Source organism: Haliotis rufescens, unplaced genomic scaffold, assembly GCF_023055435.1.
Source record: "Haliotis rufescens isolate VD_foot unplaced genomic scaffold, xgHalRufe1.0.p SCAF_6, whole genome shotgun sequence".
Lineage (NCBI taxonomy): Eukaryota > Metazoa > Mollusca > Gastropoda > Lepetellida > Haliotidae > Haliotis > Haliotis rufescens.
The window spans coordinates 31,061,032-31,086,802 of NW_025964334.1; the positions used below are offsets into that span (position 1 = coordinate 31,061,032).

The window sequence follows — 25,771 nt, forward strand, 5'->3', positions numbered from 1 at the left end:
AGTCGTTCAGGCTGTACTGGATGTGAGGGAGTCGTTCAGGCTGTACTGTGTGAGGGAGTCGTTCAGGCTGTACTGTGTGAGGGAGTCGTTCAGGCTGTACTGGGTGTGAGGGAGTCGTTCAGGCTGTACTGGGTATTAGGGAGTCGTTCAGGCTGTACTGGATGTGAGGGAGTCGTTCAGGCTGTACTGGGTGTGAGGGAGTCGTTCAGGCTGTACTGGGTATTAGAGAGTCGTTCAGGCTGTACTGGATGTGAGGGAGTCGTTCAGGCTGTACTGGATGTGAGGGAGTAGTTCAGGCTGTACTGGATGTGAGAGAGTCGTTCAGGCTGTACTGGATGTGAGGGAGTCGCTCAGGCTGTACTGGATGTGAGAGAGTCGTTCAGGCTGTACTGGATGTGAGGGAGTCGTTCAGGCTGTACTGGGTGTGAGAGAGTCGTTCAGGCTGTACTGGGTGTGAGAGAGTCGTTCAGGCTGTACTGGATGTGAGGGAGTCGTTCAGGCTGTACTGGATGTGAGAGAGTAGTTCAGGCTGTACTGGGTGTGAGAGAGTCGTTCAGGCTGTACTGGGTGTGAGAGAGTCGTTCAGGCTGTACTGGATGTGAGGGAGTCGTTCAGGCTGTACTGAATGTGAGGGAGTAGTTCAGGCTGTACTGAATGTGAGGGAGTCGTTCAGGCTGTACTGGATGTGAAGGAGTTCAGGCTGTACTGTGTGAGGGAGTCGTTCAGGCTGTACTGAATGTGAGGTAGTCGTTCAGGCTGTGCTGTGTGAGGGAGTCGTTCAGGCTGTACTGGGTGTGAGGTAGTCGTTCAGGCTGTGCTGGGTGTGAGGGAGTCGTTCAGGCTGTACTGGATGTGAGGGAGTCGTTCAGGCTGTACTGTGTGAGGGAGTCATTCAGGCTGTACTGGATGTGAAGGAGTTCAGGCTGTGCTGGGTGTGAGAGAGTCGTTCAGGCTGTACTGTGTGAGGGAGTCGTTCAGGCTGTACTGGATGTGAGGGAGTTCAGGCTGTACTGGATGTGAGGGAGTCGTTCAGCCTGTACTGGATGTGAGGGAGTCGTTCAGGCTGTACTGGGTGTGAGAGAGTCGTTCAGGCTGTACTGGATGTGAGGGAGTCGTTCAGGCTGTACTGGGTGTGAGGGAGTCGTTCAGGCTGTACTGGGTGTGAGGGAGTCGTTCAGGCTGTACTGGATGTGAGGGAGTCGTTCAGGCTGTACTGGATGTGAGGGAGTCGTTCAGGCTGTACTGGGTGTGAGGGAGTCGTTCAGGCTGTACTGGATGTGAGGGAGTCGTTCAGGCTGTACTGGATGTGAGGGAGTCGTTCAGGCTGTACTGGATGTGAGGGAGTCGTTCAGGCTGTACTGGATGTGAGAGAGTAGTTCAGGCTGTACTGGGTGTGAGAGAGTCGTTCAGGCTGTACTGGATGTGAGAGAGTCGTTCAGGCTGTACTGGATGTGAGGGAGTCGTTCAGGCTGTACTGAATGTGAGGGAGTAGTTCAGGCTGTACTGGATGTGAGGGAGTAGTTCAGGCTGTACTGGGTGTGAGAGAGTCGTTCAGGCTGTACTGGATGTGAGGGAGTCGTTCAGGCTGTACTGAATGTGAGGGAGTAGTTCAGGCTGTACTGGATGTGAGGGAGTAGTTCAGGCTGTACTGGGTGTGAGAGAGTCGTTCAGGCTGTACTGGATGTGAGGGAGTCGTTCAGGCTGTACTGAATGTGAGGGAGTAGTTCAGGCTGTACTGGATGTGAGGGAGTAGTTCAGGCTGTACTGGATGTGAGGGAGTCGTTCAGGCTGTACTGGATGTGAAGGAGTTCAGGCTGTACTGTGTGAGGGAGTCGTTCAGGCTGTACTGAATGTGAGGTAGTCGTTCAGGCTGTGCTGTGTGAGGGAGTCGTTCAGGCTGTACTGGGTGTTAGGTAGTCGTTCAGGCTGTGCTGGGTGTGAGGGAGTCGTTCAGGCTGTACTGGATGTGAGGGAGTCGTTCAGGCTGTACTGTGTGAGGGAGTCATTCAGGCTGTACTGGATGTGAAGGAGTTCAGGCTGTGCTGGGTGTGAGAGAGTCGTTCAGGCTGTACTGTGTGAGGGAGTCGTTCAGGCTGTACTGGATGTGAGGGAGTTCAGGCTGTACTGGATGTGAGGGAGTCGTTCAGCCTGTACTGGATGTGAGGGAGTCGTTCAGGCTGTACTGGATGTGAGGGAGTCGTTCAGGCTGTACTGGATGTGAGAGAGTCGTTCAGGCTGTACTGGATGTGAGGGAGTCGTTCAGGCTGTACTGGGTGTGAGGGAGTCGTTCAGGCTGTACTGGGTGTGAGGGAGTCGTTCAGGCTGTACTGGATGTGAGGGAGTCGTTCAGGCTGTACTGGATGTGAGGGAGTCGTTCAGGCTGTACTGGGTGTGAGGGAGTCGTTCAGGCTGTACTGGATGTGAGGGAGTCGTTCAGGCTGTACTGGATGTGAGGGAGTCGTTCAGGCTGTACTGGATGTGAGGGAGTCGTTCAGGCTGTACTGGATGTGAGAGAGTCGTTCAGGCTGTACTGGATGTGAGGGAGTCGTTCAGGCTGTACTGGATGTGAGGGAGTCGTTCAGGCTGTACTGGATGTGAGAGAGTCGTTCAGTCTGTACTGGATGTGAGGGAGTCGTTCATGCTGTACTGGATGTGAGAGAGTCGTTCAGGCTGTACTGGGTGTGAGGGAGTCGTTCAGGCTGTACTGGATGTGAGGGAGTCGTTCAGGCTGTACTGGATGTGAGGGAGTCGTTCAGGCTGTACTGGATGTGAGGGAGTCGCTCAGGCTGTACTGTGTGAGGGAGTCGTTCAGGCTGTACTGGATGTGAGGGAGCTGTTCAGGGCTTGTTCCAGTTGCTGGATACGTGACTCCTTCTACAAATAGCAAAATGAGTTTTCATGCATGAACAAAGTGATTTGAATGAGCGATTTGATATTACCGCCCCTCTGAAATGTATTTCAGTTATATCGAGGTTGTCAGCTTCATGTGTGAGGGAAATCACGGATTGAAGACGATAAACGCCAAAGGTAAGGTGCTGATAACAGAGGCGGCGAATATGGGATAGTTACCAATATGAAGCGGATCCTGGCACAATTACTGGATGTAAGTCTGCACGGCGAATAGCATCGCCTTAAGAAACCTTACCACCCATGGCCTCAGATAAAAGGAGTTTATCTTACACAAGTGATAAATGAAATTATCTGTCATAGGTCTGTCTCCAACAAAATCTCAAACATTCCGCAACATTTCATCGTCACTTCGATTCGATCAAAGTGAAAACCGCCACAGAAAACAAATATATCAGCCTCATTGCTTAGGGCTGACTGCGGGTGATATTTAGTGTGAATGTATCGCTCACTCGTACCAAGAATTGAGAAAACTTTAGGAAAAATTAGAAGAGGCTAATTGGCTGAGAAGAAAGTTCTCCTGTGGAGGTGTTTCGGGAGATGTATCGTATCGAAGTAAAAGATCCGATTTCAATGAGATGAGATTGCTGAGAATACGCTCTGTTTCTGAAACCTTATCACGTATTGCCACATATAATGGCTATTTAACCCGTATGTATTCAATTCAGTGTGAACGTTGCAGTTTCTTCCTGCAAGACATACCTCCAACAGCAAGACCTCCAGTCGGGACCTTGTCTCCATCTTCTGGGTGAGAGTGTCAATGGGGACAACCTGCTTAACATCGACCCCGCTCAGCAGCTTGTTGTCGATGACGCCGTTAGGGTCCTTCCACACAGCGTGCATCTGCAACACAACGTTAGAGCCGAACTCTGCTAGCGAGCAGTTCAAAAGATCAATGTTTAGAGAGATGTCTCTCCGTGTTCGTAGGAATGTTGACATTTTCATAAATCTGGCAATCTCATTAAAATCAGATCTTAGTTCTCGCTGCCGCTAAACAAAGATCTGAGGACGGGTCACGTCAGACCGACCTTTCGCAAACTCTGACCGACCAATGGAATTACTGACAAGAAGTCGACATTAGCCAATCAAAAGGCAGCTTTCTCGTGCTTTACGGCACTAATTTTAAATTGGCGACAACGCATCGAAACATATTTTGACAAATTCTCGCTTAAAAATTTGAAAACTATCGTTCGGAATACCCCGTTTTAAAGTTTTCGAGGCTGCATGATGAGAAATCACATTCCGACTGTCACTTTCATGATCTGGTAAGCGACGCTCTGATTGGTCGGATGCAAGGTCGTTCTGACATGACCCCAAATGGGATGTCCTCAGATCTTTGGTTAGCGGTAGCGAGAACTAAGATCTGATTTTAATGAGATTGATAAAGCTGGTAGTGCGGCAGAGCCTTGAGTATGCCAACTTGACTGTTTATTAACTCAACTAGTTTTTTTAGCCTTCTGCGGAGATGCATTTCCTTCAAAGAATAAAATATGACGATTAGAGTTTTGAACTGCAAATTCCCTGTAAAGTAAAAATGCAGACCTGTTGACACCCTCTCCCCTTCCACTAACTCCAAAATTTAAGAACAGCGACTTGGCTGGTCCAACGCAACATGATTGGAACGAACTCACCTTTGGGACAAATATCAGGCTGATGGTTACGGACGAACACACGATGATGCAGATTGGAGAGATGACGTAAACAGCGGCGATGTTGTTCACCCCCAGGAGGTAGAAGACGGGAACACCAATCAGTGATACCAGGGCCACGGTGTACACACTCATTCGGCTGTACCTGCATGCAGATAACAATGTTGGGTTTAAGGCCGCTTTGACAGTATTCCAGTTATATCATGGCGTGTCAACTTGCTGTTTGAAAAGGCCAAAGTGCTGCAGGTCCAAGACGTTTACCACTTTGGGGAAACCCACGAGCACGGGTATGGTTCTGACAAACCTAGAAACGCAGTCAGGACGAATCAGATAATCCTGTCAGCATGTTGTTGACTAACACTAGTCAGCAATGCCAGAGCTAAATGATGGCTTCATGTATATAGGCGTCGCCAGACCGATTCGTAGTTAAGAACTGAGAAATGACCCACGCCGCCCGGGCACGATTGAAACGCTCTCAGCCTGGTCGTCCATTGTACCCACCTGATCATCACCAGTCGGCTTTACGACAGGAAAGGGTAATGTGGCCCTATTCTGCCCCGAAATCACCATGGAGTCGTTGGAGCCAGATCAGAGGGTATACCAAATCGATATAACACCAACTATAAGTGTGGATGCAACCAGTGTCACGTAGATGTTGAACACACGTTGAACCGAGTGTGTGTGTGAGATGAGCCAAACGCTACTTTGAACGCTATTTCAGTTATATCACGGCATGTCAGTTTGATGAGCAGGAAGCCTGAATCGACGCAGGGCTTTTGAAGATTTAAAACCCAGAAAACCTAGAAAAATATTCAGGGCGAATCGGGATTCGAACCCGCGATAATAAGTTTCTGGCACACCTATGTGACGCACCTCGACACAGCGAATCCAGGCGTCTGAAACGACTAAACAAGCCCTGCCTCACACGTTGAACTGATCTACAGATATTTTACAGATACGGGGATGACGCACCTGCTGTCATTGATAGCATCAATAGAGATGTGACGTGTCTGCCAGGTGAGAAACAGTCCAAACAGCAGTAGCAAGCCCTTGAATGCCAGAAGAACCGCCACCCAGTAACCTCGAGGAAAATACAATCCATTATTAACTATTATCTGGCTTGTTGAAAAAAAATTCATCAACAATATTTAGCTGAATTTAAGTGGTGGCTATATTTCATAGTACATTTAGACTGGAGCTTATGAATTGTCCTGTATCTTTATCATTACGAAAAAACAAATTTTGGATTGGATTATGGAAATGAAAAGTTTTTGTGTTTGTGTTCCTAGGTAATATTTGATATGATTTGATATATTTATGTATTCATGTGAATGTATAAAGAGTGAGCGGCAATCAACAGTCATCAATATCCCAGCAATACCACAGCGGCTTGTACATGATCATGCTGACTAGAGGTTGATCAAATGTTGTTTGTTTGTTTGTTGTTTAACGCCGCACTCAGCAATATTCCAGCTATATGACGGCGGGCTGTAAATAATCGAGTCTGGGCCAGGCAATCCAGTGACTGACATCATGAGCATCGATCTACGCAACTTGGATACGATGACATGCATCAACCAAGTCAGCGAGCCGTACCAGCCGATCCCGTTTGTCGCCTCTTATGACAAGAATAGTCGCCTGTTACGGCAAGCATGGCCTGCTGATGAGCTATTCTCAACCCGGATCTTCACGGGTCGGTTGATCACATGAGCACACCGTAGGGGGCAATGACGTCACACATTGTAACCACCTGTCCCTTGTGGTCGGCTCTTAGACAAGGTACTATGTGGATGTATTGGAATGTTGGAATGGGTCTGGAATGTTGTATTGAGGTGTGTTGAAATTAATGATTAGGTCACGGGACGATTTCTACTATGAACATATCGTACTTTTAGATGCGTTCACTATTACCTCCATATTTGCACGAGCAGACTTCAAGCAGTGGCTGAATCAGGCGGTCGCTATCAGATGGGTCCGACTGTGTAAGAAATGACAATGACTATTCTTGAAATGACACTGTTGTAACATCTACTGGCATTTAAGTGAGTAGGCCACATCACATTCATATGGTTATCCTCGGTCATTCAGAATAATGCAGACAGTACTATTTCCTACATAACGTGAAAAGCATCTTCCAATCACTCATGCTATTCTTGACGGTTGGCAGTAACTATATCTCATACTTCTATACAGACACGTAAAGTGTGCATTTGCAAATTGTCAGACATTCAAATGACCTTTTTTTCTTTCTTACATTGCCAATTACATAAGAATGGCTAACATGAGCGACAGGCACTGATAGGGCCGCTTTTTTTCCCAGCTGATAAGAACCGATACATATGAGCACATCAGTGACCTTCTTCCCGAGTGTGGAACCTAGGCTATGATGTAGTGGAACATGGTCAGTGACCATGATGTTTTTCACCACATGTCAGTAGGCTACTGTTTTTATCTGCATCTCTTCCTTCAGTACGCTTCCTGAAAACATCTAATATCAGCCCTTTCGACACAGTTTAGCCTTATCTATACATTAATTGTTGTAATGCACTCAAGTGTTAAACGGAAGAAAGTAGGAGGCTGTTTTTCAATTCACACGAACACATTTCTAAAAGTTCTTCTTAACCCTAAAATAATGCAGAATCTGTGTGTCAAACATGGCTCTTACCCAACTCGTCCTAAAGGTTCGCTAGGCCCTCTGAAAGCTGTCATTGTGAGGGACCGACCGTTTGATATTCTCAGGGGTCGTCTTGGATTTTGTATCGAGATAAGATATTTTTTCAGCTACAGCTATTTGAAACACCTTGCAAAAATGTAATTTTGGAGGGAGGCAATTTCTATTTTTTTCAACAGTATGAAGCATAATAATATTTCTCAAGATTTTTGGGGAAAATTATTTTTTTAGATAAAATCCAAGCCGGCTCCCCATCCCACACCCGGAGAATATCAAAGGTCGGTCTCTGACGCTTTCATCCTCATCCATGTAGTCATTTGATGACTGGTTGTCAACAGCCATTTCCATTGAACAACTCTCAATCTTCTCTGTGTAATACCACAGTACATCGCCCTTTCTTCATTAATACACTCGCGCTATTTCTAAACTCTTTATCAGAAAGTGTACAGTTTATCAATGTCTAACCATGGTTCCATGGTGCGCGTGTGATGGGGAACTTCCACTTAGGGCATCAACCTTGAAAACAGCCAAGGTTCGGCTGGCTCTGAACCTAATTAGAGTGATTATCTACGACCATATGATTTTAACTGGGAGGATGTAATGCGCATCGATAACATAATTACAGAGAAAGTCATTCTATCCATTATCGATCTTATCGAAATCGAAAGGTATACAATAAGGATGATTTGCATGGGGCGTGTGGGAAAGTTGCAGCCAATTGAGAGTACGTTATCATTACTGTGGACGACAACCTGCTTTCCACTTATCATCTGCGCGTTCGCTCATTGAAGTCACTTCAAATCAATATATACTGCACAAAAGAAGTTAAAGAACCCCTGATATTAACATGATATTAAGTCCTCCAAGCTTCCATGTGAGGAAGATGGCAGGGACTTGCTGCCAGTTCCTGGCACTTCTCCTATTATACAGCGACTGCCACCTTTGATTACTATTAGATGTCTTTCCTGCAACTAAGACTAGTTCTACTGTTAATACTTTACCGTTTCCTTATTTTTTACGCCAAAGTCAGTAATATTTTAGCAGGATCGTAACTAGGTCAAACAAACCATGGGTGATATTGTCAACAAAGACCCACGCCAAGAGTCTGACAATCTGATCCAATAAAGTCGCCTCAAGCCTCACCACAAGCAATTGAGTGCTTGGGTCCTGTTCTAACCCGGATACCCACCATAGGAGTGCAGCTACAACAACGACTGCGACTACGACAATATTGAGATTTCTACTTCTCTTTTCCTTCACAACGGCTGCCACTACGTCGACAACGATACATGACGAGTTACCTACCTGTTCCGGCAGCTTGATGATGGAGCGGTCGAGGGGATCTTGAGTGAACCAAGTGATGAGAATTATCCCATCTATTCCCAATAGCGTCGCAATGCTGGTCACCAAGCCTAAGTCCTTAACAACCTACACACACACATATTTATAATGATTCATGATTTTCATTAGGGACCTACCATTTACTATTCTGGGAGGGGGGTCTCGTTTTTTATGAAGGGAGATCAAAATCATTCATTTGCAGTTTGTTTGTTGTTTAACGCCGCAATTAGCAATATTCCAGCTATATGACGGCGGCCTGTACATAATCGAGTATAGACCAGACAATCCAGTGATTGAGATCATGAGCAATTGGGATACGATTACATGCATCAACCCAAGTCACCGAGTCTGACCACTCGATCCCGTTAGTTGCCTCTTACGACAAGAATAGTCTTCACGGGTCTCCACTGCAGTACAAACCGAACATGACTACTTTACACTGAATACGACATGACATACCGAGTCAGGAAAAAGTCAACACTATCTGATGATCGATTGACCATCAGATGGTCAAACACTAACTGAAAGGTTCAATGTCTAGTGAATTATACCTAGCATCAGAAAATCAAAAGTAATTCGCAATGTATTATAACGCGGGGCGCATGGGTTGAGTTTGTTCAAGTTCCACGCTGATTCAAACAGTATGTCAGTTCTATCACCACATGCAGGGATATGCTGCTTGAAGGCCTTAAGTAATCTGAGATTCGAACCCATGACCCCCGGATCCTGGATCCGGAAGAAACATTTTTGGGCTTGGTTTGGTTGTTGTTTTTTAACGCCGCACTCAGCAATATTCCAGCTATATGACGGCGGTCTGTAAATAATCGAGTCTGGACCAGACAATCCAGTGATTGATATGATGAGCATCGATCCAAGCAATTGGGATCGATGGCATGCATCAACCAAGTCAGCGAGCCTGACCACCCGATCCCGTTAGTCGCCTCTTACGACAAGCACAGTCGCCTTTTACGGCAAGCATGGGTTGCTGAAGACCTAATCTACCCCGGATCTTCACGGGTCGAAGAACCCTTCCACATGATACTTGCACGAATTAGATATCACTACCGAATGCTATAACGTACGTACCCGTTTGCATGCTGTTTTGTTAGCCACGATCTGATGCAGTCGCCAAGTCTTTGTGAACATCGCCCCAAACGCAATTGTAAACGCCATGGCCAACACAACCACCCGGACCTGACAACAAACAGTTAATATTGGTTGGTTGGTTGGTTTGTTGTTTAACGCCGCACTCAGCAATATTCCAGCTATATGACGGCGGTCTGTAAATAATCGAGTCTGGACCAGACAATTCAGTGATTGACATCATGAGCATCGATCCACGCAATTGGGATCGATGACATGCATCAACCAAGTCAGCGAGCCTGACCACCCGATCCCGTTAGTCGCCTCCTACGACAAGCACAGTCGCCTTTTATGGCAAGCTTGGGTTGCTGAAGACCTATTCTTCCCCGGATCTTCACGGGTCACACAGTTAATATGGGCTCGATATCCATAGTTTAGGTATGTGTTGTAAAGGGATGGAATTTCTTTGTTATTTCTTTGCACATGTCGACTTGGGGACCGGGGTAATAACAATCCTGAACTTAGCATCATGTCAATGAATTAATGGGAGTTTCGATATTTCAATGTACATGTATATTTGTACTTATGATACCTAAACTGGAGTGACAGAATATGGTTTTACGCCTCAACATTCCAGCAATGTCACAGCTTCACACATGGGCTTCACAATGGGCTTCACACATGGTCTTCGGAGTGACGAGCGAACGCTTTAACCACTATGCTACCCCACCCCGTTAAACTGGATCTAATAAGCAACTCATATAAGTATAATGATATCATAAACTTGAAACTCACATTACAGACAAGGCCAAGGTTGTCAGGTACGACGACTCGACCGTCCACACCATTAAGGATCAGAGCACTATAGGCCAAGATGCACCCAATTAGGATGGCATTGTTTATAGCAGGCGCGGAGAGTTTGATGTAGCTGAAACACAGACACGTTATGCACATGTCAGTAGGAGAATACACATCAAAGCACATAATACCTTTGCTCAAAACACTGACTTGAAATAATGTCTTGAAAACAGTCAAACCCACCTATTTGTGTAATATATACCCACACGCAAAAGAAACGCAAGTCGAGTATGCAGTATACATGTTATTTATTTTCAACAGTAAAGACAAGAAATACTAATAGGGCAAGATTGACAAAAATTTAACTGAAGACAGTTTAATGGATTAAAAGGCAGATGACATAATTGTTTTTTTTCAAATGTTGAGGGCTTACACAGTTTCAGGTCAATACCCAAAATGTCAGTCAATACCTGGTGTGACCACCATTAGCATTGATCACTGCCACACATCTCCTGTACATTGAGTGGATCAGACGATTTGTGAAGGCCCTAGGGATCCTCCTGCACACATCCAGAGCAGCTGTGCGTAGTTCATCGGCAGTTGTAGGGACTGGGCGCACATTGTGCAGACGCCCTTGAACCTCATCCCACAAGTGTTCGATGGGGTTCAGATCAGGGCTGAGGGCTGGCCAACCTAGAACACGGATGTTGTGTTGTTGCAGAAAGGCCATGGTAGCTCTGGCAACATGGGGACGAGCGTTTTCCTGCTGGAAAATGTGTTGTTGATGTTGTGCAAAAAATGGAACAACGTGGGGTCTGATCACTTGGTCGATATACCACTGAGCAGTGACGCCGTGTCTCCGACCTTGACCAACATTCAGAAAGCACATGGCGACATCTGAGGTTGTTGGAACGGAGACGTCGGATCACAATGTCCCGGCTAATGTGTCGATTATGTGTTCCTATGGTCTGTCGATCACTTTCACTTGCAGTTAGGAACGGATGTTGACGGGTAAACTGTCGACCTTGTCGAGGTGTGGTGACCCTGGACGACCGCTCCGAGGAAGGTCATCTGTGGTCTGTGTAGCATTGTATCGATGCAGGAGACGGTAAATTGTGGTTATGTTAACGTTGAAATGACGGGCAACATCTTGGACAGACTCTCCAACTTCCAAACGTCCGATAGCCTGGTTTCTCTGAATTTGAGTTAGGCGTCGCATTGTTGACCAAGGAGTGGTAGGTCCAAGAATCGGCCACAGTTTTATAGCCACTACAGTTCGTGACAGTTCGTGCATGTTCGATTTCGCGAGAAATGGGTGCATGATACCCACACATTCATTGAAATGGTACGTTTTGGCGATTCGTTTTTTATGTTGCGTTTTTACTCGGGGCTTCCAAAATGCAACCAAAAATATTGATAACACCATCAGGCTTCACTACATGCTAAAACTCGTATCAATTTATGGTTCCGTCCGTGTTTGTTACCTATTTGCTTAAAACCACTTGCGTTTCTTTTGCGTGTGAGTATATATATATATATATATATATATATATATATATATATATATATATGTCACTCTCTCACTTAAACTATTTCTCCATTCAAAGTAGAAAAAAATGTAAGTCAGTAAATATATCAAGTGACAGTGCAAAGAGAATCATATGACTGACCTCGCCCCTACAGTACTTCAACACCTGGTATATCTAGTTACAGATACAACGACCTTCACCGCCAGTGTGATCTGGTTTATCCTTGCTGCACCTGGAGAGGGCACGCCCTCTTGACACATGACACCACATGTGGGACTTTCATTTGGACAATTTGGCTAATTTGTCGAAAGTAAAGTGGCTACAGAAGTTTGGACAAACAAGATGAAACAATCAATAAAGGACCATAGCATGGTCAATAGTACATAGTTCGAGAGCCCACTTTCTGATAGAACGGAAGGCCACAGTATAAATATTGAACGTCAACGCCAGAGAATAACCAGTCTTGATTTTCTGCCGAAACAGATTTCATTGGGCCTAAAAGGCAAAATAGCGGTGAGAAGTATTTGAATGGATCACTTAAAATCAGTGATGCCCCCCCCCCCCCCCCACCACCACCACCACACACATACACACCGCCTTCCCTCATAATACAAAAATATGATAAATTACAAAATTGGCATGTCTGTCTGTCAGTAGGTAGTTATACTTTGTCTGAGAAAAACAAAATATAAAATCTAACCAATTTCACATAATTGTGTTGCGTTGCACGAACATATTTTTGTGACATCCAAAATGGGCATGTTTCGGGGTCTGTAAAAAAGTTGCGGAATATTCTGTGCATAAAACAAATTGTTTCTAAATAAAACACCAAAAATCAGACTCTATTATCACACTCAGAAACAACAAATGATCCATCTTGACAGCTAGTTTCTGTCGAAATATTGTTCAGCGACATCGATGGGTTCAAGGCAAATAGGTAATTTATTCTACATTCAAAATAAGAACTTACTGTGATTACTTACCCATGCTTCCTGTTCTTGATGTTGAAGATGAGGAACGCCACACAAACCAGGGCCCCAGTTACCCCGATACACACAAACGCAACAAGAGCCCCGTGTGGTAAGTGTTGTGTCCTCCTCTCGCGCGAGAATCCGTCTTTTGGAATGCCACCCCCTGCACCAAAGCAATTTCAAACTCAGTATTCCATCGTTACGTCTTTTCATAGTCATGACACTACTCTCCATTAATATTTTATCATAAAAAGTCTCTTATGGTATAGAGATCACCTTGTATGCTTTGGAATAAAAAGAAACACATCGATACTGCAGTTATTTTCCCAAAGGCCAGGTTTATTAAACATTATCCCAGTTTATAGATGTAAGTCTGATGTCAATTTCAGATGATCATATGACAGCTGGCATAATTAATGTGCATGGATATGTACATTCCATTCTAAGATATACACATATATACACCGCAGTCATAAACAAGAAGGGCAACCTATCAAACGTTATGAGAGTGATCGCAAAATAGTTAGCCCTTCGGTTTCTAAAAGAGATATTTTTTTGTCAAAAGAAAATAGCAGTTTTAAATTTTGATTATCCCGAGGAAACGAGGGCTAAAATTGAGAGAAGAATGTTTCGGAACTTAAATTAGAAATGTTACTGCCCGTGTGCATTTTACAAACGCTGTTACTCAAATTCACAGTTTACCTATTAAGTTCCTGAGTATTATGATACTTCTGTTTGTAAGTTAGACATATACATGTCTCAGTAAATAGATACTACTCACCTCTCCACTTGATGGGAGTGTCGTCATACAGCGTCAGTTTCTTATCAAATGGACAGTACTTTCCTATCAGTTTCCTTTCATCCCCTGGTGTCAGTAGTAATACATTAAAATCGAATTTGGGGGACCATTTAACAAATATAATATATGAAAACTGAATTAATCGCCTTGGGTTGCGTTTGACATTTTCTGAATGAATCTCCTTTTAATACTTAGGTGTCATTTCAACCAAACAAGGGACGGGAGAATCCGCACAAATAATTTGGCCCAACCAACTACATTGAATTCATTGTTTTGGACTGCGTTTGAGATTTTGCAACTAAAGTTTTACTCTCAGGTTCACGTGTTATTTCAGTCACATAGTCATATAGCACAAGGAATTATTGTTGGACGAATATTGCTCATGGAGGTGTTGTAAAGCTTCACCTTGTATCTGCGTGATTGAAGTGTGTCCCTTCCTGTTCCCTTTGGCGTCATATCCTATTTTACCCTGCAACAATACGGTGGGTACAAATATTAGTATTCTAATCAATACATAAACAATCTATATACCAATTTTCATAAAAAAAACAGATAAAAGTCGATTAGTCTCCAATACGAGATATTTGACTTCATACGTACCGTAAGTCCATAGAACACGAGATCCGACATGATGCGCGAGAACGTACGCACATACGTTTCGTTCTTGTAACAGAAGGTCTCGAGAGTTACGCCTTCTTTAGCCGCTTGGTCGAGAGTCAAAGCGAGGCTCATCGCTCCATCGAAGGCGTAGCTTGCATACTTATCGTAATAGGATGACTTCTGGCGTATGTATGCTTCGAAATCAGTCGGATTCTGTAGGGGAAAAAATGTAAACGTGAAACATTTGAAAATAGGCCCGAACAATGCTTAACTAAGGAAAAATTAAAGTTCCTAATGATGTAGTGTATAACCAAGTCCCAATCTCATTAAAATCAGACCTTAGTTCTCGCTACCGCTAAACAAAGATCTGAAGACATCCCATTGAGGGTCACGTCAGAACGACCTTTCATCCGACCAATCAGAGCGTCGCTTACCAGATTATGAAAGTGACAGTCGGAATGTGATTTCTAATCATGCAGCCTCGACAACTTTAAAACGGGGTATTCCGAACGATAGTTACATGTTTAACGACTGAATCCTTACAATCTAGATCATCCATTAGCCCTTCTAGAATGTTTTTTTGTTCAGTTTTCAAATTTGCAATCGAGAATTTGTCAAAATATGTTTGGAAGCGTAGTCGCCAATTTGAAATATGTGCCCTAAAGCACGAGAGAGCTGCCTTCTGATTGGTCATTCCATTGGTCGGTCAAAGTTCGCGCAAGGTCGGTCTGGTGTGACCCGTAATGGGATGTCCTAAGATCTTTATTTAGCGGTAGCGAGAACTAAGATCTGATTTTAATGAGATTGAACCAAGTCCATAGAACATTACAATTGTTTCATTTCCCCCGAAATACGTCATCATATATAAGAAAACCAACCTGCAGTCCTCACAGTTGTATTGTATCTTTACTGGTTGTATTATATCAGATTAGAAAGTTGGAATGTTATATTCTTTGTTGTGAAATGAGATACTCTCACATCAAAATACTGTGTATCGTAATACATTACATCACTAGAATAGTCGCTTGTTGTGTAATTATGAATATCCCTCCGCGCAAGCCTTACCACGTCAAATGCTTCCTGTGTCCCTACATCGCTGTGCATGAAGTCCATCATTATCATGCCATCAGTGATCTCCTGCATAAGATAAGCATTACAAGTAGAATGGGATCGAGGTACCAATGTCAAAAGAGGGATGGGGAGAAAACGGATATTTTAGTTTCAACCAGGAAAACTATCAACTGTAGGTGAACCCGTGTCTATAAACCTCTTCTTAACACATCATTGTCCATATGTCCATACCTTCTTCTACTAAATGAGGTCAGAAGAGAAATCATATCAAGTCTGTAATTTCAAAAATCGTTGTCCTCATGGAACAAACAAGAACTTGTTATTCGATATTTATGTATTTGATGCGGGTAACATAGTATTTTGGACCGTGCGTTTTTACAGTGTTTCGGCGCCTGTTGTCAGCCAAGTAACATTTTGAAGACGTTTGTAAAGTTTAGCTCAAAACCAATTTTTAAGTGTTTATTTTCTTCTGCCCGGCAGTTTACATCAAATGATGTGTGCTCTTAAGTCTTTACGTCAGTAACTCTGACGTTTGAGCATACACTTCTTCTGTTTAACTGTGGAGCACCATCTCACCTTGAGCTCCTGGGTTGAGCAGGTGCAGGGGATGGAGGGGTTGTCCCACCAGCTACCGGCCTCCCACCCTAGCATCACCCACACATACTTCTTCCCGCACATTCCGCGTGCGTATGCCTGGAGGAATATTGCATTAAATTCGGACAAATCCGATCTCAAGGACAAAGAAAGATTGATCACGATAAATTAAAAACTTGATCTTCAGAACATTGTCAACTATTTTATAGCTTGTCATTTTCATGTCATGTACAGGTTACTACTATATGTAGGTACATATTTATCTCTGTTTAAAAGTAAAAACGATGGACGTAGGGGCATTATAGTATTATTTTCTTCTTCAGTATAAACTTCCCTGCCGATTGATGTTGGCACAATGATTTCAGGATCAATATGGTTAATTATTTCATGTAACAGTTTAGGAAATGTAAATATTGTAAACTCTAACAGTTGAGACTTACCTCACAGAAGACCTGCTTGGCTTTGTTGACGGGTATGTTGGCCACGATAACCCTGGCATCATGTTGCTTCAAGCAAACATTGAATTCAGTGCGGGTATTTATAAGCAAACATTGAATTCAGTGCGGGTATTTACATATTCAATTCTTTATTCATGTACATGTGTAGGCCAGCGGCCCATGGTACAATATTCGGTCCATCATTAACATTTATAGGCTTAGTGTTTGGAGTCTAACATTCATAGCATGGTATATAAAAGTTGCAACATTTCTAATTACAGTTTCATTGTTTACCGCCATAAGCATATTGAATTTAGCAAGAGTAGGATGGTCAAAATACTTCTGTGGTAAATACTGAAGACGAAGTTCATCATAAGCGTTACAAATTAATAAAAAATGATATTCTTTCTCGACATATCTTTGGCTGCAACTATTGCACAATCTCTGCTCTCGTGGAGTATTAACGTATCTACCAGTCTCAATATGGAGAGTGTGGGAGCTACAGCGAAACTGGGCTAGTGCAACACGAAATTTGTTGATAGTGATAGCAGACAAATACAACTCCAGACTAAATGATTTTTTAAAAAGTGTATGGAACATTTTAGAACTATTTGCTAAAGACCAATGCCAGTCCTGTTCGTAAGCAAATTTTAACCGATCTTCACATTCGGAAATAAATGATTCGGGGCAAATAACATTGGTTCTCCCATATATATCCAAATCCAAGGCGGGTATTTATAAGCAAACATTCAATTCAGTGCGGGTATTTATAAGCAAACATTCAATTCAGTGCGGGTATTTAAGTATGATATATCTGTAAAATTCGTATTTCTTATAAATAATCAATCTGGGAACATAGAAAAGCAACTAAATTATTCTGTTGCAACTTCATTAGAAATGCATTGCTCATTACTTATCACAATGCAGTACACATCCTTAGTTACAGCTTGCATTTACTTACTATATGCAAAATTTCGTGTAAATATGTTAACGGTAATCACCCATTTTTTCACTTATGCATATATAATTAGAATGAGCGAACGAGGAACGTCCTGAGTCGAGCGCAGCCTACCTTGAGTTTGTCGAGAGAAGCACCGGTGTCGGTGATACATTCGGACGCCACAATCTCATTACCGCCAGCTTTCCATAGATCCACGAAGTGATCCTTCGCCTGGTTCAACAATATACATATAGGATGCGGTTGCAGGACAGGTGATCTGTGCGAAATTACATTAAGCTACATGCTACTTTCATAATTCAGCATTGCATTTTGCTTTTTTCAAACTGCCTTTATGCAACATGGTTTATTACATATACCATTGACCAACATTCGAAACTACAACCTCATTCTTGACAGACGTGATTATGCCTGGAACAATATGACGTTCTTCTGTTTAACATCTGCTTCAATTTTGTCGCGTGGACAATTCACCAACGTTCTGCTTTATCAATGTTTTTTAATATCATTTCCTCGACATGAAACTTTCTATGGATAACAGCTATCTTTTTTTTACAAATAAGGACGATGTTATCCAGCCTGTTGTTTGTAAAGCAGTTTTATCCATAAAAGTGTCAAGGATTATTTCCTGAAACTTCCAAATGGCCATCAACGATATGTATATATTTCCACTTGGTACAGTAAATGGGGATTGATAAACAGGCATAGCCTATATAAATATCTCTCTTTAAGTACGAAGAACAATCAGGCAAGGGCAGGCATTATTGAAGTTATCTGAGTAAGAGCACCCCTGTGATCAAGTGGATAGAGAGTCGGTGTCGGAGAGCGGATGGTCGGTGGATCGATCCCTGCCCGCGTTATACCAAAATATGTTCTAAGATGACTCTCGGCATTAGGGGATAAAACAAACAAGTACCGGTCTGCTCGGTGTGTACTGTGTCTGAATAGGTAACCGTGTTTAATAAACTGCGACGTAATCACTATTAAACAGGCATTATTCCGGACTTGTACAAGCACGCACGCACGCAGCTATATAAGTGCAATAATCTTGAACGTGACGATAAACCCCATTTCCACTCCCGACGTTATGAGCGAGTGGGTGTGTGAATTTGTCACCGCTGATAACTGTATTTCAGTTATATGAAGACGGAAATCCCGAAGTGATGCCGGTCTCAGACGTTTACCACTTTGGTGAAACCCACGAATAAGGGTATGGTGCTGTCAAACCAACAATCACAATCAGGGCGAATCTGGGATTAGAAACAAGTGTGTATTGCAAGTTTCCATCATCTAACAGATCTAATTGTCACACTGAAATATTTCACCGAAACTAATGAGTGAGTGAATGAGTATGTTTTACGCCGCTTTTAGCAATATGCCAGCAATTTTATGGCGGGTAACCCGGGGAAATGGGCTTCACACATTGTACCTATGTGGGGAATCGAACCTGGGTCTTCGGCGTGACGAGAGAATGCTTAACAAGGTTACCTCGACGCCCATCATCGAAAATTAGTCAGCAGTAGTCACATTCGTTAATACTTACTGGACTATAATAATTCCGACTTAGAGGGAACAGCCCTTTTTTATATTGTACTGTTTCGTTTAGTGATATCTTTTTATGGTTGTATGCTAGTTTTAAACATTAATCTGTGATATTCTAGTAATTATACTGTCCATCGATGACAGGTTTTATTTAGTTTAAATATAAGTATTAAAAATGTATAACTTCTCGTCACGATATGGCTGAAAAACTGCCGATGTGACGTAAAGCATTAACTCACTCACTCACTCACTTGCCATTAACCAAATCACATTTATCATATTTATACAACTGATGCATACTGCTGCTATGTGTCACGTTTGCCGATAATCATCGCTCAAAGCAAGCTAATGAATCATCAACGGATGGTGTTTTCACGGTTAATTAAGTTTTTACTTGTCCTATACATAGTGTTTATTACTATCGATGGTCACGAAACAAGACACAAGAATAATGTGAAACACTGCAGGCGGTGTCTACATTACTAATGAGAAAGGTATCATCATATTTCATACCCGTGTCATCCTATCATTCACCGCGTCACTGGGGGTGATTACAATCTCAGATCCGCGGTAGTAATACATGTATCATTCATGTTTTGCATGCAATATATCAACGTCACGTCATGGGTTCAAATGAAAAACATAAAATAACATTGCTTGTAAAAGCTACGTAAATAATGAGGATATACTGGATATAATTAACGTTAAAACAAATACGTATATCTTGGTAAGGCAAATGTATATCAATAACCAGTCATTATTTTCTGATATCATCTGTATGATGTGTGATAGTGTTTTTGACAAAAACTATGTTAATATCTTTGATAGGCATTTATAAGTTGGAGTACGAAGTTAGGATAAGATTTATGGATGAACAACTTCTTTATTTCAAATAAGAGCGACGTTTCGGTGTAGGTTCTATCACCGTTATCAAACAAGTATTAACGATGGTATTATTTGAATTATTTAATTTATATAGCATATAATGAGCTTTATGAAAATGGTATACCCATACCTATTAATTTCGTTGGAACTTGTCACACTGTACTAAATTAAGCCTCTACTACCTAAATTGTTTAGAATGACCTAGAGGATCCCGCATTAGAATACGTCTCCAGTAACCTATGCCTGACATACGAGGAGGCAAAATGGAACGGGTGTCAAAACTCTTGCGTGTCCTCGTACGCCGTGAGGCGTTAAACACAACATATCAATCACTGTGTGTTTGTTTGTTGTTTAACGCTTCACTCGGCAATGTTCCATCTATATGACGGTGGTCTGTAAATAATCGAGTCTGGGTTAGACAATCCAGTGATTGGCATCATGAGCATCGATCCACGCAAATGAAATACCATGACATGCATCAACCAAGTCAGCGAGCTTGACAACCCGATCCCGTTAGTCGCCTCTTGCGACAAGCATAGTCGCCTTATACGTCAAGCATGGGTTGCTGAAGACCTATTCTACCCCGGGTCTTCATGGGTACAAGGAATAAAATGCCATGTGAGAATATTGACTTTCCCCCCTTCTATCATGTCATATTTGAATGATACAATAATGCAATCGACAGTTATACCATGATAAGGTCTCCGCATGCATTTCCTTATATGTGTCATTATTGCAAGATGTTTATCACGATACTCGTACATTTCTGGTCTTGACAAAGAAACCATGACATGACGTTCTCATTGAATAATTTTGATTAATTTGGTCCGCCCATGTGGCCATCTGAAAATTTCGCTTTTTGTCAGTTATGATATAACTGATACTGTTCAAAGCGGCGTTAAACCAACGCTTTCTGTGCTGGCGATTGGTACTCACAAAAATATGTTCTACTTTAGGTAAACGGTATACTGACACTCTACACAATGTAATGCACGCTCACCGAATGATGTACAATTCTATTCATGGCTATAGATGATGACATCAGCGAGTGCTTACCGTTGAATAAATCTTATACTTGTCATCTTCGTACAGACAGGCCACGCGTTTCCATTGGAAATGTTGGAACAGAGCCACCTTGGCAGGGTTGAACACTTGATCTGGTCCCAGAGTTCGGTAGAAGTAGGGGAAACGGGTTCGGCAGTTGAGGTCCGGTGTCCGAGCTCCGAATGACATCTGGTGGTAAATTGGCAAAATGATTCACACCAAGAAGTAAATACACAGATGGTTTCAAGGGACCATTATAATCAATGGTAGTTTGTTACTGACACGAAAAATGACGTTATGAGGACACCGCGAGCAGGGTGTTCTGTGCTACAGAAACGTCCAGTCGAGGATGAGGTCATATCAATCATGTCCCAACCAGGACCTCCGTTCATCGTTGTGCTGTGCGTATTGGTGTATAATCCAAACGTTTATTTGTTCAGATATATCCCCTGCAAAAATGCTTTGGGTTTGGTACGGGCAGACTTTGCTTGGCAGTATGCCAAAACTGAAGCCGATGTTTTATGAAACCATTTTATCTAGGTCATATCTGAGAAACATTCAACATACATGTTAAAACATAATGTTCACAAACGTGGGATTGTTGTTACCAAATCAGCACCCCCCCCCCCCCCCCCCCCATAAAAAAAAATGGTTTGAAACAATATAATTAAAATCAGATATTTTATTCCGATACCACACCTCTCTGCATGATGACCTGAGACCCATCCGTAGGAGGTCGCATCAGGGGAACTTTCAATCCAGCCAATCTGCGTGCATATTTACACACTCGTTTCTGAGCGCGATGGCATCTACATCCAAAGAGAGGACCATCGAAAGAATATTTGTGTTGTGTGGGGGATTTCATTTGACAAATACGAAACTTCTGAATGGAAGTGGTCAATAATAAATGGCGAATCGTTTTAGAAGGAAACATCTGATTGGCTTAAGAAAACACACACACACACACACACACACACACACACACACACACACACACACACACACTCACACACACACTTCATTTAGATTGGGCGGACAAAGTTCACCTGACGCGCCCATCGACAGAGGGGCTGTCAGATCTCACGCAGAGGGGTACCGTAGTAAAAGATCTGATATTAATGAGATTGGATTTTGAAATGACACAGCCATGAGTAATCCTGATTTCGGCTACAGGGTCACCATGTACTTCACCTTTTTGTGGATAATCAAATTTACCTTTTCAGAACCGTAAATGACATTGGAAACTACATTTATATGTCGCCATTTCAGATCATAATCTAAAATTCTATAGCATTCGCTTCAATAGTTCAAACTCACCTGAAGTAAATTCCAGGCGGTGGCAGCTTCAGCAACATGTGCCGCCATCTTGGGCATGACCGGTCCAAGCAGCATCAGCTTCTTCGGCGGGGTTTGAATGAGGTCGAACAGGAGCTTCATGCTCACGGTGTTGCTGCCCTGTGAATAACAGTAAACTGTCACTGAGTGAGTGGAGTTTGAGGTGAGGTGAAATTGGGTTTAACGTCTATTGTAATTGCATAGCGACCTGCATGCATACACGTGTGTGTGGCCGCACCAACTTGCTTTTGTATTCTCCGAGCGCCAGGTAGGGTAACAAGTACCATTTGTAACGTCTTTTGATTTGACGCGGCAGGGGATCGAACCACCGACTTCCCGCTCTCTGGGCAGACGCTTTATCCATAAGACCACTAAGTCGGCGGAATGGAATTAGGTCGCACACATGATGACGTTTCTCGAGCAACAGTACCTTATTCCAAATCCTGCGTTAAGTACATATTTTACAAGTGAAAAAGCAATGAGTTCTGTGCACCTATTCTGACACGGAATCCCAAAATGGGTATATCAAAACGCTAGACATGACATCAAAACATCGACACCACTGGATACTGCACATTCTTTATTACATAAGCAGAAGTATGAATCCATCGCCACAGCATCATGATTATGAGCTTGAGTGAGTGAGTGAGTTTAATCCCGCTTTTAACAGTATTGCAGTTATATCGCGGCGTGTCAGTTTAATGTGGGAGGAAAGCCCGAAGTGATGCAGGTCTCAGACGTTTACCATTTCAGTGAAACCCACAAGCACGGGTATGGTGCTGACAAACCTAGAAACATAATCGGGGCGAACAGGGATTCGAACCCACAATCATAGGTTTCTTGCGCGCCGAAGGGACGCAACTCTGCTCAGCGAATCGCAGCCTTAGACGATCGGGCCACCCGTGACCCCCATGAGCTTGATGTAACAAGAATGCGTGTTTTTGTTAGAATAACCTGTACTCGATTTTCGTCGGTGTCATTCACGAAATTTAACGTGAGATTTTTATTTTCGTCATCTATTTCAAAACTTTTAAAAGTTCTCGTGTTTAATTTTCCGATGCGTTTACAGCGAGAATACACTTATTATGAAGGGTCACAAGCAGTATACATCGTCAAGGGTCGTGTAGCTCACCTGTAAAATGTAGTTGAGCTTTGGATAGTTTAAATTAATATCCCATGACAGCAGTGCTACGATTATCAGAGATGCAAAACCACTGCATGGAAGTGAAGTAAAGGTTACAGAAGGGTAAAGAGTAACCTCAAACATATGATCGTATATATCAGGATGCACAGTGGTTGCTGATAGACGATTGCACCAAGCAGCAGAACGATATTATATACAGATACACAGTACATGTTATATTTCATCCTCCGCATTTTTTGTAGCAACTTTCGTTCATTTCTATTTTATTTTTCTGTAGAACACAAATATACAATGGAGCGAATCAATGTATCTTATCGCCAACTTATAGAGCTTGAGTTTCAACAGACAAGTTTTTGACATACGAGTTTTCAATGGAAGAACGAACAACCAGAATAAACACAAATATTACTATATAATATCTTCTATATTTATGTCGGTAAATCCTTATGCATATTATAAATCAAAACTCCGCACAAAATTCTGTTTTAGTCATTAAAAATCCCTTGATTATTTTTATTGTCACATCGATCTTTATCGTCGGCGGTATAAAAAAACTTTTTATTCTGATAATATTTGTTTCATGAATTTTTGATTTTTTATGTTTGGCGGATTCGGAAACCAAGCAAAAGAAAATGTAAGGCCTCACGTAAACGTTTCTTTTCTCCGTTACCCAATTATTCATTTGAACAACTTCAGTCATTTTCATTTCTTTCTACGGCTAGATTTTATTTATCTCTCTGTATATAATACCAATAAGAATAGGTAAGTGGTTATTGAGTTCAGCTGAGGACACACCATGACATGTTGTCATTGTGGCACAACAAAGAAGACACAAGTCTTGATCACATAATCATTGTGTGTGTGTATGTGTGTATGTGTGTAAGCGTGCTTGTGCTTGTGCGTGCATGTTTGTGTGTGCGTGCATGTGTGCGTGCATGTGTGCGTGCGTGCGTTTGTGTGTGTGACATCCAAACAAGGTTACCCAGGGGCGTTACAATTTCACTTTTATAGAGATATCTTAGCATATGTGTGTGTGACTTCTTGTACTAGTCCGGACTACTGCCGATTTTATAGTGCTAGCCCACTGAGATACCCAGCAGCAGTTTAACATGAACACCCTTTTCAGACACAGAATACTCAATCCGAGGCGACTAGTCCTTGTTTTAGCCCCTTAACGCCGAGCGCCGGGTAGAGTGACAACACGTATCTCTTAACGTCTTTTGGTGTGGCGCGTCGGCGGGGATCGAACCCGCTCTCCGGGCGATCTACCACTAGACCGCGGAGGCAGTCAATTCAGTCAAGATAACGCCGTTCTTATAAAATGAGATACAGGTAAGATAAACATTTATGCGTCTGGGCCCACTTGCACGAAGGGATCTTAGCGCTACGACTATCGTAAGCCTACGTTAAAGAATGGTAGTTTCGATCATCTTAGCGCCGAGACCGCTTTGTGCAAGTGGGCCCTCGGCATCTCGTGGGGACCTGGGTTAAGAACTATTGATTTTTTATTTGCTTGAAAATCGAAAAAAAATTATCAGGTGGTCAACTTTGCGTGTCATCGCACCCAAACGGCGTGGCTTGTCTGGACCATAATTGATTATATACCAGCTACCGTGGGAGAGTTGGAATAGTTCTGACAAACAAATCTTACCTGTGTGTCGTTCCACACCAACACAATCTCGTGGTCGGGAAGGATGTCCGTTCTATTGTTGACCATGTCAATGGCGTACTGGACGGCGGGAAGGGTTGTCTGTCCCTCATTCGAGTTCGGTCCAGTCATTGGGAAAAACCCGCCAATGTAAAGAGGAGTTTTCTCCGCAAATGCCAGCGTCAGCATGAAGCAGACGACAACTCGCAAAGTGCCGCTTGTTCCCATTTCCCCCGAAAGCAATATAACTTTAGATTATATCAGAAGCATTACTTTTTAGGCAAACAAAATGGCACGAAATTCAGCTTTTCCGTCGTGTACGTCAGCAATGCATGTTTAAGTCTCAAAAGCTGGTATGAAATGAACGTTTATGCTTGTGTGTTACAAGGAACGAGAACAAACGCTAATGTGTATACCAACCAAACGCGAATGCCTCCCTATGGGATAATCGAACCAATCCCAGCTGCTCTCTCATTTGGTGCCGTCATTATTGCTCGTGTTAATCAGGAGTGGGCGTGGTTTAACATACAGTGTTTTGACGCGTTGTCATAACGATGCCGACTCCGAAATATGAATTCCGTGTTCAGTTGAGATGCAGTGCGTCCGAAACCAGTGTGACGCGGTCACATAAGCTCCGCCCACTCATGAATATTGTAGACTTAAGATCATTGTAGGTTTAAGGGTACAACATACGTCCTTGGGGCGTGTACCTAGATACTCTTTATGTTCATATTCTTATTACAATGTTCACGTGCTACGCTATTT

At 42.9% G+C, this 25,771-nt stretch overlaps 1 protein-coding gene across 1 annotated transcript; it reads right to left on the reverse strand.

The window, feature by feature from the left end:
- Positions 1–1,972: 1,972 nt before the first annotated feature.
- Positions 1,973–25,465, reverse strand: LOC124117790 (gamma-aminobutyric acid type B receptor subunit 2-like). The gene is made up of 19 exons (XM_046479803.2): positions 25,010–25,465; positions 22,197–22,334; positions 20,892–21,068; positions 17,523–17,621; positions 16,454–16,519; positions 15,996–16,112; positions 15,414–15,485; positions 14,349–14,561; positions 14,154–14,217; positions 13,731–13,814; positions 12,962–13,112; positions 10,447–10,579; positions 9,655–9,762; positions 8,533–8,655; positions 6,468–6,534; positions 5,529–5,637; positions 4,539–4,701; positions 3,610–3,750; positions 1,973–2,874 (listed from the first exon to the last, which is right to left on the reverse strand). The coding sequence occupies exons 1-19, from the start codon at positions 25,232–25,234 to the stop codon at positions 2,809–2,811; spliced, it is 2,316 nt and encodes a 771-aa protein (XP_046335759.2). The 5' UTR covers positions 25,235–25,465; the 3' UTR covers positions 1,973–2,808.
- Between the last annotated feature and the right edge of the window lie 306 nt (positions 25,466–25,771).

Excerpts from the sequence above, each read along its gene's own strand:
- LOC124117790 (XM_046479803.2), bottom strand. The coding sequence starts at position 25,234 with ATGGGAACAAGCGGCACTTTGCGAGTTGTCGTCTGCTTCATGCTGACG. Across the intron at positions 16,113-16,453 it reads CCAAGCAGGTCTTCTGTGAG|GCATACGCACGCGGAATGTG; the intron begins GTAAGTCTCAAC and ends ATATTCCTCCAG. Across the intron at positions 4,702-5,528 it reads GATGCTATCAATGACAGCAG|GTACAGCCGAATGAGTGTGT; the intron begins GTGCGTCATCCC and ends ATCTGCATGCAG.